Here is a 14,239-nt window from a genome sequence, read left to right as displayed (position 1 = left end):
CTAGCAATCCAAAAGAGTCCAGTGGAGCCTGAGCAGTGGGTGTTGCCTTCTGACACACTTCCGGTGGTGTTAGGGGGTGTGGCATATGCAAATAAGATGCTAATGAATTCCTGCACCTCTTTTTCTACGAAATGACCCCTGTACGGAGGTACCTGAAGAAGTGAGCCGTGACTCATGAAAGCTCCTCCCCTGTCACAAATCTGGATAGTCTTCAAGGTGCTCCCGGACTCTTGCTCTTTTCTGCTGCTACAGGCAGACCAGCACGGCTTCTCGTCTTGATCTGTAGATGTGTGTTGATTTACCATTTTCCTTTGGAGGGGCTTCCTTGAAACACCGTGCAGCAGCTGCTGGATCTCTCTTCCCCTACCCCTGCCCTGACCTCGCAACTGTTTTCTTCTTTTCCTCTTGTAGGGCTCCGGCGAGAGCTTCTTGGGAAAAGCAGAGCGGTTGTACTCCCAGATGTGTTCGACAAGAGAGAAGGTGAGGCACCCCGACCTCCCCCCCCATACCCAAATTTGAGGCAGTTAGGAGGAGAGAGAGGTGTGTTTCGGGGGGACCCGCACCCCTTTTTTAAAATGGGTCAGCGGTTTCCAGACGCTGCTGAGAAATAACGGTTAGAAGTAGCAGGTCCCCGTGTGGAGGCATAACCTTTCCTTATTAAAAATGTTTAGTAGCGGTCTTTCTGCCTCGTGGAACTCAAGGGGGGCTTACAAGATTTCTTACAGAAAACAAAAAAAGACCACAACTTAAAGGCTTGATTAGGATTGCCGAGAAATAGATGCAAATTAGTCAGATGTAATCCTGCGGTGGCTCGAGTGGTTAAGACGCTGAGCCGCAGACTGGAAGGTCGGTAGTTCGGCAGTTCGAGACCCGAGTGTGCCACATGACGGAGTGAGCTCCCATCTCTGGCCCCAGCTCCTGCCAACCTAGCAGTTCGAAAGCAAGAAATTGCAAGTAGATAAATAGGTACTGCATCGGTGGGAAGGTAACAGCGTTCCGTGCGCCTTGGTGTTTGGTCATGCCGGCCACATGACCACGGAAACGTCTTCGGACAGCGCTGGCTCTTCGGCTTGGAAACGGAGATGAGCACCGCAGCCCTAGAGTCGGATTCGACTGGCTTTTGAGCAAGGGAAACTTTTACCTTTACCTAATCCTAAATAAAACTCGAGTCAACTGCCCCTGCAGGTCGGAAGCGAGGGGGGTCAGGCACACCACCCTGGGGGGGTAGTTCCATAATCGTGGGGCTGCCACTGAGAAGCCCCTCTCTCACGGGCGCTCTTCTCCCTGACCCTTGGGAAGCGGCCATGCAGCACTGACAACAACCTCTCCCCCACCCCACCCTCGGTAATCTAGGGGCTGTAATGCCAGCAGTCCTGAAGAGTGTGCGCTCGTGCACTGTGTATCTATAACCTTGAGGCTTGCCTCTTAACCTTTATCCAGAGGGAAAGACTGCGTCACTTGTGAAAAGTTGGGGAAACGCCCCCATAAGGACTGCCGGGGGCTGGGAAGCGATTTCAGATCTGTAGGGATTAGAATGCCCTTCCGGAGGTTAAGTTAGCCATTGCCAGAAGCGGCTTTTTGTGTGTGCCTGGACTCCCTCCCAAGAGAGGCCTTGAGAGCCCTTTCCATCCTCTCCAGAAAAACTCTGGGAGGGAATTAGGCCTCTCGGGGTCTCTGCTCATTTCTGTTTCCTCTTCACCCGTTGGATTATGGCTGCTCACGTATCCCCCACCTTTTGAGGCGGAGAGAGCAGGAAACGCTTTCTCACATCAATAACACACCCCCCCCCCGGTATTGAGAACTCTTCCAAGCCCCATTTGGGGATGAGAGGCGCGAGGGTCGTCGAGGACTCCGGCAGCACCCTTGGGGCGCGGAGTCCCGCGGGGCCCCTAACTTCCGCCCTTTCCTTGCAGAACCTGACGGGGAATCACGAGCAGCTGAAAATCCAGGTGACGGAGCTGGCGGAGGAGGTCGCCGCCCTGCGGAAGATCAACAAGAGCCTCTTCGACTTCTCCAGCCGCATCATAACCAAGCCGGGCAAGCAGTAGCCCCGTGTGTCCAAGCTCGCGTCTCGAGGGAGGGGAGAAGCAGGCAGAGGCCCGGGCTTGGACGCGGGGGGACGCTCCCCGTGCGCTTCGAGTTTTCTTTTTCCTGGACAGATGGCAGTCGGGGGGGGCGAGCATATCCTCGTGGGCCTCTCTCTCTCTCTCCGTGTTCCTGCCCGAGGAGCTGCGGCGACCGTGTGGCCAGCCAGACTCTGTTCTCCCGCCGAACGCCGGCCACGGCGCGTGCAGATGAGCCAGGAGAAAAGACTGAGAAAGGACAGCTCTGTAGGGCGAAAAGAGTCCGTCCGGTGGCACGAGAAAGGCAGTGGTCTGCGTGACTTCAGCGAGGCCCTTCCCTCCACCGTGCGTCGTATTGGCACCCCAAATCCAGATCCGCGCACCTCTTTAGATCCTGTGCTGCCGAGCTGGAGATCACGGTGCTGTTTCGGAGCCTCTTTTTTCTACTAGAGCTGCTTTTGTGGCCTTTTTCTTTTCTTTTTTTTTGAGGGGTGAGAAGGGGACCTCTTTGTATAATCCAGAGGGAGTCTGCCGCATCCCAAGCGGAGTGCAGACGTATATACCTTTCTGGTTGGCCGAGGAAGTGTGGCCGACCGCTCCCACGTCTGTGACTCTTTCTATAACCAATCAGGCTGCAAGGGGGGGTGTTTGGGAGGGGGGTCATAGTTCCAAATCCTTCCTTCCCTCTCCAGGGGAAAAATAATAAATTCCCCATTTATAGTAATCTAGCCAAACGGAATAATTTTTTCCCCGAGTTGCTGGCTGTCCCCATGCGGTGCCGGCCGGCCACTGCTGTCCGCTGCTTCCGTCGGCGGGCCCAGAGGAGACCTCCAGGGCAAGAGTCTCCCCCCCCCCCCCCCCGCGGCACCCAGAAGACTTCTGGATGCGTAGCAAACCATGGGGTTTGGGTCCTGTCGATCCGTTCACCAGCAGTGGCGTTCGCCTCCAGCATGAGGGTCCTTCCCTGACGGATGGTGGCGGAGGGCGAGGGAGGCAGTTCCCCCCCCCGACCCATTCAGTCTGGGGGGCAGTGTTCCCTCTAAGCTGAGTTAGTGTGAGCTAGCTCACAGTTTTTAAGCCTCCAGCTCACACGTTCTTGTCTTAGCTCAGGAAGGAGGGCTCCGGAGCAAACTAATTTTATGCCAAATCGCTCGCTCACAGTTTTAATGCCAGGAGCTCACAAGAATTTTTGCTCACCAGACTCCACAGCTTAGAGGGAATATTGCTGGGGGGGTACATAGAGGGGTGTGCAAAATGCAAATGGGGTGTATCTGGTTTAGGAGGAAGAAGAGGAGATTGGATTTATACCCCAACCTTCTGGATTTATACCCCAACCTTCACTCGGAGTCTCAGAGCGGCTTACGATCTCCTTTCCCTCCCCCTCCCCACAATGGGCACCCTGTGAGGTAGGCGGGGCTGAGAGCGAGCTCTCTTGAGGCGGGGCTGAGAGAGAGCTCCTGAGAGAACAGCTCTGAGAGATTAGTTGCTGTAGATTTTCCAGCTCTGAGAGAACTTGTGACTGACCCAAGGTGACAGCAGCAGCTGCCTCTGGAGGAGTGGGGAATCAAACCCGGTCCCCCCGGATTAGAGAGGAGCCCCACTTGCAGCGTCAAACTAGGAAGCGTCTCCTGAGCTCTGAGGCTGACTTTCGCAAGCTGATAGGGGGAGGGACGCTGGCCGGCCAGTGCTGTTCCGTTGGGCTCAATCGTCAGGCTGGCCTGCTGGGTATGAGCCCTTGGCACCCCCCTCGACCCCGTGCAAACACATACAGGAGATCCCCTCCTGCGGCAATTCCATTGCGTCCGTTTGTGGGCAGTCTCTTTCTTTTTCTTTTGCTTCCCTCTGTCCCCTTTTTCTACACTGCCTGAAGCGCCTGCCGTTTCCCCCAGGCCAAGACCTCTGGGCGATCTGCCCACCTCAGCTTGTAGGGCAGCGTTTTTGCTTGGGGTTGTGGGGGAACCTCGAGAGGCCGCACAGCTTCTCACTGGACCTGAACCCCCTTGGCGTGGCGGGGGCAAGCTCCTCCCTCTTAGCGGGACGGCCGGTGCAGAATGCGTGGTCTGTCCATCCTTCCTTGGTGTGGCACTTGCCACAGAGAGCGGCCGCCCGTCACGTCCTGCAGCCGAAATTCTGACGAGTTCCGAAGCTCTGTGGCTGGCCCATCCGCACAGACCACGGGTCTTCCTTTCCAGGCTCGGACTCAAGCACCCTTTTCTCACCTTCCTTGTCTCCCCCCCCCCCCCCCCCCCCCCCTTCTTTCTTCCCCCCCCCCGGCCGCCTTTTGTTCCAACGGCCTAGCAGTCGTCGGTCTCTCCAAGGTTAACAAACACACAAAACTGGAAATACAGCGAATGCAGTTATACAAAGAAACAGCATAATCTGTTGCACTGTACAAATCACACACTAGAGACGACTGTCGTCTTATACAGTTCTACTTACAACCAAAATTAATACACAGAACAAACAGTTTTGCCGCCGTGCTTCCATGACAACTGCACCAGTTGAATACTGACCTAAGAGTCCTTGAAAGTACAAGTCTCTCTAGATTGATACCATCCTGAGGTCCACCAGTGGGGCCAGGACACTAGAAGCCCTCCCACTGTTGCCCCCCCAGCACCAACAATACAGAGCATCACTTGCCCCAGCCCGAGAATTCCTATCTATACCTTGTGGCTAATAGTCACTGATGGACCTCTGCTCCATGTGTTTATCCAATTCCCTCTTGAAGCCGTCCATGCTTGTAGCCGCCACTGTGGCAGTGAATCCCATGTGTTAATCACATGACTTCCAGGCACGCACACACACAAATGCAAAAAAAAAAAGTGTCAGACTAGTGTCTGGTCTGGGAGAACTGGGTTCAAATTCCGCACTCGTGCCATGGAAGCACACTGGTTGACCTTGGGCCACACACACACTCAGCCTGACCTACCTTGCAGGGTTGTTGTGAGGATAAAATGGAGGAGAGGAGAATGAGGTAAGCCGCTTTGGGTCTTTCTCCCCACCCCCGGGGTAGAAGGGCAGGGGATACATGAATTAATGTGAACCAAGAAAGAGAAGAGCTGTTCCCAACAGCTGAAAAACCTGCAGAACCTTAAGCATCATCTTCTGGGGGGTGGGGTGTTGTCCCAGGTGCATGGGGCATCGATCCAAGACTCCCGTGTTTATCTGCATTGCCTCCCTGAAGGAGCGGCGAGCAGTTCCGTCCATCCACCCTTCTCCCGTAACCCTGCACCAAAACCCGTTTTGATTTAAAGCGTGGTTTAATACCCCTGAGTGTCCCGACTGTCCCTCCGACACCTGCCAACTTGGTTAGATAATGCTTTTAGTGTAATTAGTGCCGGTTCAGCCTTGGTCCTGGTCCCGTCGTGGAGCTGGCCTGTCTTTAATAGGCGGAATCGCCTCCACCGCTCCCGGTGTTCCGAACAGGCCCAGCCAGAGACGTCAGGCCCGCCTTGGTGCGTGGATGACGAGGAGCCGTGCGTCGAAGCAGGCGGGTGGGAGAAGAAGAGATTGGATTTCTACCCCGCCCTTCACTACCCAAAGGTGTCTCAGAGCGGCTTACAATCATTTATTTATTTATTTATTTATTTCAACTTACTATCCCGCTCACCCCACTAAGGGGCTCTGAGCGGCTTACAATTCTAATTCCGAACAATCCTAATCTAGGGCCACATGAATGTCGGGAAGGTGAGATTCCTACCAGGCACCCTTGTTCTGTAGCAGATCTTCCTTGTGAGGGGACAGTCTGGCGGCGACCCTTCTTCGGCGCTGGTCTTTGTTGTTCCACCTCTCCGGCTGTCGTAACTCCGCCTCCAGGCCAGGACCACTTTGTGCTTCTGCGCATGCTCGCAGCGGTCTCTGTCCAAATCAGGCTCCGGCCTGCCGCGTCGCTCTGCCTCCACGCCTAGTTGGTCCGGCCTCCTTCATCCATCGCCTCGTCGCCAGCCGCCATTTTTCTCTGCCACCGCCGCCGCTCATTGTTCTCCGCTATCCGCTCTCCTGCCGTCGCCGCTACAACTGAGGTGGGTGCCCCCTGCTCTAATAGCAGGTCCCCATTTATCTACTTGCCCTTTAACGGGCTTTCGAACCGCTGGGTCGACGGGAGCTGGGACACAGGGCCAGGAGCTCACCCTGACCGCGGTGGGGGATCGAACAGTCGGAGCTGTTCGCCCAGATGTTTAAAGCAGGCTTCCCTTACTTCCTGCGCCACCGCTCCCTTTCCCTTTCACAATCTCCTTTCCCGCCCCACAACAGACACCCTGTGATGTAGGTGGGGCTGAGAGAGCTCTGACAGAAATGGCTCTTTTTCAAGGACAGCTCTTGCCAGAACTACGGCTTGCCCAAGGTCATCCAGCCAGGTGCAAGTGGAGGAGTGGGAAATCAAACCCAGTTCTCTCAGATTAGAGTCCACGCACTTAACCATTACACCAAGCTACGCGGGGGTGGGCATGCATACTGGGGCATGGACTGGCTCCCTCAGTGCCCACCGAGACAGTGGGGCGTCACACTGAGTTGCATGGCGGGCCCCAAGAGCCATCCCCCTCAGAACAAAAGATTGATCGGGTCTCGGCTTCAGGGCCTCAGATTCTGTTCGCCGCCGCCACCACCAGTCAGGAATCTCACAAGCAGTGTTCCCTCTAAGCTGAGTTAGTGTGAGCTAGCTCACAGCTTTTTAGCCTCCAGCTCAGATTTTTTTTGTCTCGGCTCGGGAAGGACGGCTCCAGAGCAAGCTAATGATGCAGTAGCTGAATCGCTCGCTCACCACTTGAATGCCAGGAGCTCACAAAGTAGAATTTTTGCTCACAGGACTCCACAGCTTCGAGGGAGCGTTGCTCACAAGCCGGACCCGAGAACAGTCTCTCTTCCACCAGCATTGAGTACTCAGACACAGAAGGCCCGCGTCGCCCTTTACCAGCACAGATCCAGGCTGCGTTCTTCGGGGTCACCAGCCAAGGAGTTTGCTCGTGTTTCTGCCCCAGTTCCTAGAGACCCCAACGGTGAGGTAGTCGGTTACTCGCTCAGCCATGCAGGCTCCAAAGTAACTTCTGTTGCAGCTGAGACAGAAGGGACGGTACTAGGTGTGGGAGCTGCCTTGGCTCAGTGGAAGAGCCTCTGCTTGGCAGGCAGAAGGTCCCCGGTTCAATCTCCAGTGGAAAGGACCAGGCAGGTGATGTGGAAGATCTCCGCCTGAGACCCTGGAGAGCCGCTACCCCAGTCTGAGTAGACAATCCTGACCCTGATGGACCAAGGGTCTGATTTGGTGTACGGCAGGTTCATGTGTTCACGTGACCCGTTCTCCCCACCAGCCCCAGTCAACTACGGTGGCCGTCAGGGGCGGGTTAAGGCTCACCGGTGCCCTAAGCACTGACCAATTTTGGTGCCCCCCTCCTTTCCACACTGACCCAGTCCATTTCAGTTGTTTTTTTATATATATATATACTTGCCCAAATGGGCAAAGTTTATTAGTTTTTAAGGATTACACAAAACAACAGAAAGAGCAATACGTTTTTAAAATATCTAGACATTGTCTCGCTCACAACATCTTTAGATACATAGTTCTTTTTTCCTCCTCGTTTAACTTTATATTCCACAACAAATATCCTTAATCAAAATTCTATTCCCAATATATAGTTCATTTTTCTATATCCTATCTGCTATATTTCATTTTATCTATGCTACCCTAATTAGTTTTATAACCATAAAAATAGAAAGGGAAAGAAACAGCTGTTTCGACATTTTAACAGTTCTAATGTGGGCACGTATTTCTTGTATAATAACAGTTTGGTCCCTTTAAGATATTCCTTCACCTTTTTAGCTTTCAAAATCCCATATACTTTCAAACTTAGACATAGTATTTTATATTTTTCTTAGCTTTACAGTGCCAGTATGTTTTCACCTTACTCTATGTAACTCCATCTTTTCTCTCACAATAGTAAATCATTACATCTTCTCTAGGAGATCAGCCCATTACTATTATTATTTTTTTCCCTGTAAAGCCCACTCTAAAAATCAAACTGTCAGTTGTTGACCTGTCTGACCAGACATACAATGCAGGTTGCAGCAATACAAAAATGTATTCATAGGATAACACAATAGACTGTACAAACGAAGCTTTTCCCCCTTTCCCCCAACTTTGTGGTGCCCCCTTTGGCCCTGGTGTCCTAAGCACGTGCCTGGTCTGCTTCATGGTTCATCTGCCCCTGGTGGCCGTACAGCACTGCAGAGTGGTCCAGCCAGAGGGGGAGAGGACCCGGCTTCCTGTGGCCGGCGTGCCATCAGTGACCCACTCTGCAGTGGAGGGTCAGAGGAACAGAAGAGTCGGTGGCCGCCCATGTCTGAAGGGCACCATCCAGTTTGGTGTGCTGGTTAGGAATGCGGACTCTGAACTGGGAGAGCCGGGTTTGATTTCCCACACCTCCCCCATGCAGCCGCTGGTGTGACCTTGGGTCAGTCACAAGTTCTCTCAGGAGCAGTTCTCGAGCGAGCTTTCTCAGCCCTGCCTACCTCACAGGATGTCTGTTGTGGGGAGGGGAAGGGAAAGGGGATTGTAAGCCGCTCTGAGACTCCTTCAGGGAGTGAAGGGTGGGGTATAAATCCAATCGCTGCTTCCCTCTTCCATCTACAGGGACCATTTGCCTCTGCATGGTGTTGTACGAGGGGAGTTGGAGCGGGCGATCCCAATTCCGTGCAACGTACTCCTTTCTCTCCCTCATCAGTGGTTTTCTCACACTCTGTGCTTTGGCTTTCCTCAATAATGATGGATATGTTTTCCTTGAGAGAAAGTCTATGCGCACACTCCGTCTTGCCCTGCAGTACAGAGCCACAGTGCGGGGGGGGGGGGGAGGCTGCTCTAGGGTGTGGCCTCCGTTTGCAGAAAAGCCAGCCAGCTTGGCCAGGATCTGAAATGTGCTATCTGTGGCACCAGCCAAACACACACACACACCGTTTCTCTGCAGCGCACGGGGGTCCCTTCCTAAGATGAGGGTCGTGAGTTTTCCGGAGGTCTGAAAACCAAATTTTTCACACACCCCAGTGCTGGCAATCCACACTTGGTCGTTTCATCGCCTCCTCATCAGTCTCTCTCTCTTATCATATCGGACCATCGAATATGGATGAAAAGCCACTGGGGGTCAACGGCAGTTGGCATGTGCCCTAAAAGGAAACTGCAGGGACCAGGGAGTGGCCCATCCGGTCCAACACTGTGTCACACAGTGGCCAAAACCCAGATGCCCTCAGGAGGTCCACCAGCGGGACCAGAACTCCAGATGCCCTCCCACTGTTGCCCCCCCCCCTCAAGCACCAAGAAGACAGAACATCACTGCCCCAGACATAAGAATATAAGAGCAGCCATGTTGGATCAGGCCAATGGCCCATCCAGTCCAACACTCTGTGCCATGCCACACTGTTGCCACCCCCGCACCAAGAATACAGAGCATCCCTGCCCCGGACAGAGTGTTCCATCTGTACCTTGTGGCTAAGAGCCACTGATGGACCAGTCCTCTTGAAGCTATGTTTGTAGCCACCACCACCTCCTGCAGCAGTGAATTCCACGTGTTCATTACTCTCTGGGTGGAGAAATACCTCCTATAGCCCATTCTGACCCGACTGCCCACGAGTTCTTGTATTGTGCAAAAGGGAGGAAAGTACTGCTTCCGCTGCCATCTCTGTTCCATGCATAATTTTGTAAACCCCTCTCGTGTGGCCCCCTCGGTTGTGAGGGTCCCTCTGTGCCTGCCATAGCCTCCCCTTTCCAGCTCCAGCCCTGGGGATCCCAGGTGGCTGAGCCCAATGGATCCTTTCCCCCTTGGGTGGCAGGCAGAGCCAAAGAGAACAGGTTGGGCTCCCTGGTCCGCGGCTGCAGTCAATTTCCTTAATTGGCTGCCGAGCAGATAAATGATCCGGTCTGGGGTTTGCTTAATAGGGAGGCTGGCTTCCTGGCTAATTTTCTGTTAATGCAAACTCTCCAAGTGCATCAGCTCCGACATGTCCTCTCTCCCCACCACCGCCTCTCGCTTGGGAGCCTCCGCCTTTTCAACACGCACATAACCAAGAACAGCGCATTTGGCTAGCCATGTGCAGCACGCTTCATTCTCCAAACCACAGCCAGGGGTGGGTGCTGGGATTCCACGGGAAGGAATGCAGGGCGGGTGAGGAGATGCAAAGCCCAGGGCTGAGGCCTCAGCGGTGGAGCATCTGCTTGGCATGCCGAAGGTCCTGGGTTCAATCCCCAGCATCTCCAGTTTAACAGTCCAGGCAATAGGTGATGTGGAGGAAGAAGAGGAGGAGGAGGAGATTGGATTTCTACCCTTCACTACCCAAAGGAGTCTCAGAGCGGCTTACAGTCTCCTTTCCCTCCCCCTCCCCACAACAGACACCCTGTGAGGTAGGTGGGGCTGAGAGAGCTTTGACAGAAACTGCTCTTTTTCAAGGACAGCTCTGACAGAACCATGGCTTGCCCAAAGTCATCCAGCAGCTGCATGTGGAGGAGTGGGGAATCAAACCCGGTTCTCCCAGATTAGAGTCCACGCACTTAACCACTACACCAAACTGGCTCTCAGAACAGCGCATTTTGCTAGCCATGTGCAGCATGGGGGCCTCCGCCTGTTCAACACGCACATAACCAAGAACAGCGCATTTGGCTAGCCGTGTGCAGCACGCTTCATTCTCCAAACCACAGCCGGGGGTGGGTTGTGGGTGCCGGGATTCCACAGGAAGGAATGCAGGGCGGGTGAGGAGATGCAAAGCCCAGGGCTGAGGCCTCAGCGGTGGAGCATCTGCTTGGCATGCCGAAGGTCCTGGGTTCAATCCCCAGCATCTCCAGTTTAACAGTCCAGGCAATAGGTGATGTGGAGGAAGAAGAGGAGGAGGAGGAGATTGGATTTCTACCCTTCACTACCCAAAGGAGTCTCAGAGCGGCTTACAGTCTCCTTTCCCTCCCCCTCCCCACAACAGACACCCTGTGAGGTAGGTGGGGCTGAGAGAGCTTTGACAGAAACTGCTCTTTTTCAAGGACAGCTCTGACAGAACCATGGCTTGCCCAAAGTCATCCAGCAGCTGCATGTGGAGGAGTGGGGAATCAAACCCGGTTCTCCCAGATTAGAGTCCACGCACTTAACCACTACACCAAACTGGCTCTCAGAACAGCGCATTTTGCTAGCCATGTGCAGCATGGGGGCCTCCGCCTGTTCAACACGCACATAACCAAGAACAGCGCATTTGGCTAGCCGTGTGCAGCACGCTTCATTCTCCAAACCACAGCCGGGGGTGGGTTGTGGGTGCCGGGATTCCACAGGAAGGAATGCAGGGCGGGTGAGGAGATGCAAAATCCAGGGCTGAGGCATCAGCGGTGGAGCATCTGCTTGGCATGCCGAAGGTCCCAGGTTCAATCCCCGGCATCTCCAGTTTAACAGTCCAGGCAGGAGGCGATGTGGAAGACCTCCGCCTGAGACCCCTGGAGAGCCGCTGCCCGTCTGCATAGACGTTAAATGCTCCCTCTAAGCTGTGGAGTCTTGTGAGCAAAAATTCTGCTTTGTGAGCTGCTGGCATTCAAGTTGTGAGAGAGTGATTTGGCTGCTGCATAAATTAGTTTGCTCCGGAGCCGCCCTCCCTGAGCGAAGACAAGAATGTGTGAGCTGGAGGCTAAAAAAACTGTAAGCTAGCTCACACTAACTCAGCTTAGAGGGAACACTGGACCTTGACGGACCAAGGGTCTGATTCAGTAGGAGGCAGCTTCAAGTGTTTAAATGCCATTTCCCTGAAAATCTCTACTTCCAGCTATCCTGTCCTTGTGCCTACCGGGACTGCCGAACTCTCCAAACCCTGGCAAGGTGGTGAAGTGACCTGTCTGTAAATTGGGGGCCTCCTCTGGGACTAGACATTTTGGGAGCAAATTTCCTGTCTGTGTCATTTATGCAAGCTTGAGGGTGTCGCTTTAAAAAAGACACATAGGATTTTAAATGTTTAAATTTTGTAAAATCTGGGAACAATTTGTGATGGAAAAAAATACCAGCTCAAATACAACATTAGGATTAGGGATGGGCACTTTCAAAATCTGGCCCGGATCGAACCGAACTGAACCTACCCCATCCCCGGACCGGTTCTCGAACCGAAGTGTGGCTAGTTTGTGAACTGGTTCGTGGACCAGTCTGGATGCAGAAAAGACCCCCAGGGGGGCCCAAATTCCCGGCATAATTCCAGCTCACTCTCCTTGACGTGCCCACCAAGTTTGGTCCCTCTTGGACTTCGGGTGGGCCAAGCTGCAGGCCCCCAAAGAGACAATGCTTTTCAATGGGATGTCCCCCCTGCTGGTTCGGGAGTGACCAAAACTGACCCGGGTGAGCCAGAGGCCTCCAACTCACACAGCCCGTCCCTGGGGTGGCCTTCCACGTGCCCTGCAAGTCACGTGCCTGTTGGGTCTGGGGGGTATGCGTAGCGTATCCCCAAGACCGGTGCTCCCCCCAGGAAACTGCTTCTGGAGGAAGTGGTGGCGGCTACAAGCACAGACGGCTTCAAAAGGGAATTAGATAAGCATATGGAGCAGAGGTCCATCAGTGGCTATTAGCCACAAGGTATAGATAGGGGCTCTGGGGCAAGTGATGCTCTGTCATCTTGGTGCTTGGGGGGGTCAACAGTGGGGGGGCTTCTAATGTCCTGGCCCCACTGGGGGACCTCCTGATGGCACCTGGTATTTCTGGCCACCGTGTGACACAGAGTGTTGGACTGGATGGGCCTTTGGCCTGATCCAACATTGGCGTCTCTTATGTTCTTATGTTCTTACTTGTCCAGTTATGGTTTCAGACAGTCCAGAGCAGAACTGGTTCAGCTACAGGCACTCAACTCCCAGAAGATCCCCCCCCCAGGGACCACCCGCCAAGTTGCGGGTGCCTCTTGTCCTCCTGGGGCCAACCACCAGCCCTTAGGACATGAGGACTAGTTGGGGCCCAGCCTCCCGCCCTGCCCGGGAAGGTGACAGGGATGGCAGGTGCTCTTTCCCCAGGAAAGGACCCAGGCAGCTGGCAATGCGGAAGTCCTTGGCCCGAGACCCTGGAGAGCTGCCGCCAGTCTGAGTAGACAAGACTGACCTTGATGGATCAGTGGTCTGATTTGGCACAAGGCAGCTTTACATGTGAGGCGGGTTAGGTGAAGGGGGTGGGGCTCTTTTTGTAGCAGGAGCTCCTTTGCATATTAGGCGACACCCCCCCTAATGTAGCCAATCCTGCAAGAGCTTACAGAGCTCTTCTTACAGAGGCTACTGTAAGCTCTTGGGGGATTGGCTACATGAGGGCTGTGTCGCCTAATATGCAAAGGAGTCCCTGCTACAAGAAGAGCCCAGGGTTTGAAACAGGGGCCCCCAATCCCAGAGCTCTAACCACTGTGTCGTGCTTCTCATAGGATGTGTCTGACGAAGGAGTCTGTCGAAAATGTTCATGGGCTGCTTTTCCCAGGCGTTCCAAGCTGCTGATGCACAGAGACGGGCTCTGGGGAGAAACGCATGTCCCAAACTTATGTTTTCTCCAGGGCTTTTTTTTTTTTAGAAAAAGCCCAGCAGGAACTCATTAACATAATAGGCCACACCCGACAGCAGAAACTCATTAGCATATTAGGCCACACCCCTGACAACACAGCTAATTATCATATTAGGCCACACCCCCATGCTACCAGAAGTGTGGCCACACCCACCTTTTGCTTCTTATTCTGTTTACCTTGTTTGCTGTCAAAACCCAGGGCTTTTTTTGTAGCAGGAACTCATTTGCATGTTAGGCCACACACCCCTAATGTAGCTAATCCTAATGAGTTTCTGCTGTTGGGTGTGGCCTATTATGCTAATGAGTTCCTGCTGGGCGTGGCCAATTCAGGAGCCAGCTGGAACTCCGTTCCTGTGCGTTCCTGCCCCAAAATAGCCCTGGTTTTCTCTGCCCTGACCTCAGTGGCTCAGGCTAGCCCGATCTCAGAACTTAAGTAGGGTCAGCCCTGACTAGTCCTTGGACGGGAGACCTCCAAGGAAGTCCAGGGTCGCTACGCAGAGGCAGGCGATGGCAAACCACCTCTGAACACCTCTTGCCTTGAAGTAGGTCAGCATACAAGCGTGCCACTGGCCCAAGGTTACCCTGTGAGCTTTGTGGGGGATTTAAACCCGTCTCTCCCAGCTCAGAGTTCGAATCTGCCCACCACACCAG

At 53.9% G+C, this 14,239-nt stretch overlaps 1 protein-coding gene across 1 annotated transcript in view; it reads left to right on the top strand.

Moving 5' to 3' along the window:
* WDR18 (WD repeat domain 18) overlaps nucleotides 1-2,768 on the top strand; it is a 69,591-nt gene extending 66,823 nt beyond the window's left edge. The window contains exons 9-10 of the mRNA XM_015418922.1: nucleotides 412-480; nucleotides 1,914-2,768. Coding sequence (XP_015274408.1) covers nucleotides 412-480; nucleotides 1,914-2,048 — 204 coding nt within the window. The 3' untranslated portion in view covers nucleotides 2,049-2,768. The remainder of the gene's footprint in view (nucleotides 1-411; nucleotides 481-1,913) is intronic.
* The last annotated feature ends 11,471 nt before the right edge of the window (nucleotides 2,769-14,239 follow it).

Source organism: Gekko japonicus, unplaced genomic scaffold, assembly GCF_001447785.1.
Source record: "Gekko japonicus isolate JY-2015 unplaced genomic scaffold, Gekko_japonicus_V1.1 scaffold2262, whole genome shotgun sequence".
Taxonomy (NCBI): domain Eukaryota; kingdom Metazoa; phylum Chordata; class Lepidosauria; order Squamata; family Gekkonidae; genus Gekko; species Gekko japonicus.
The sequence above is the reverse complement of the archived record's forward strand: the minus strand, read 5'-3'. Positions and strand labels throughout refer to the sequence as shown.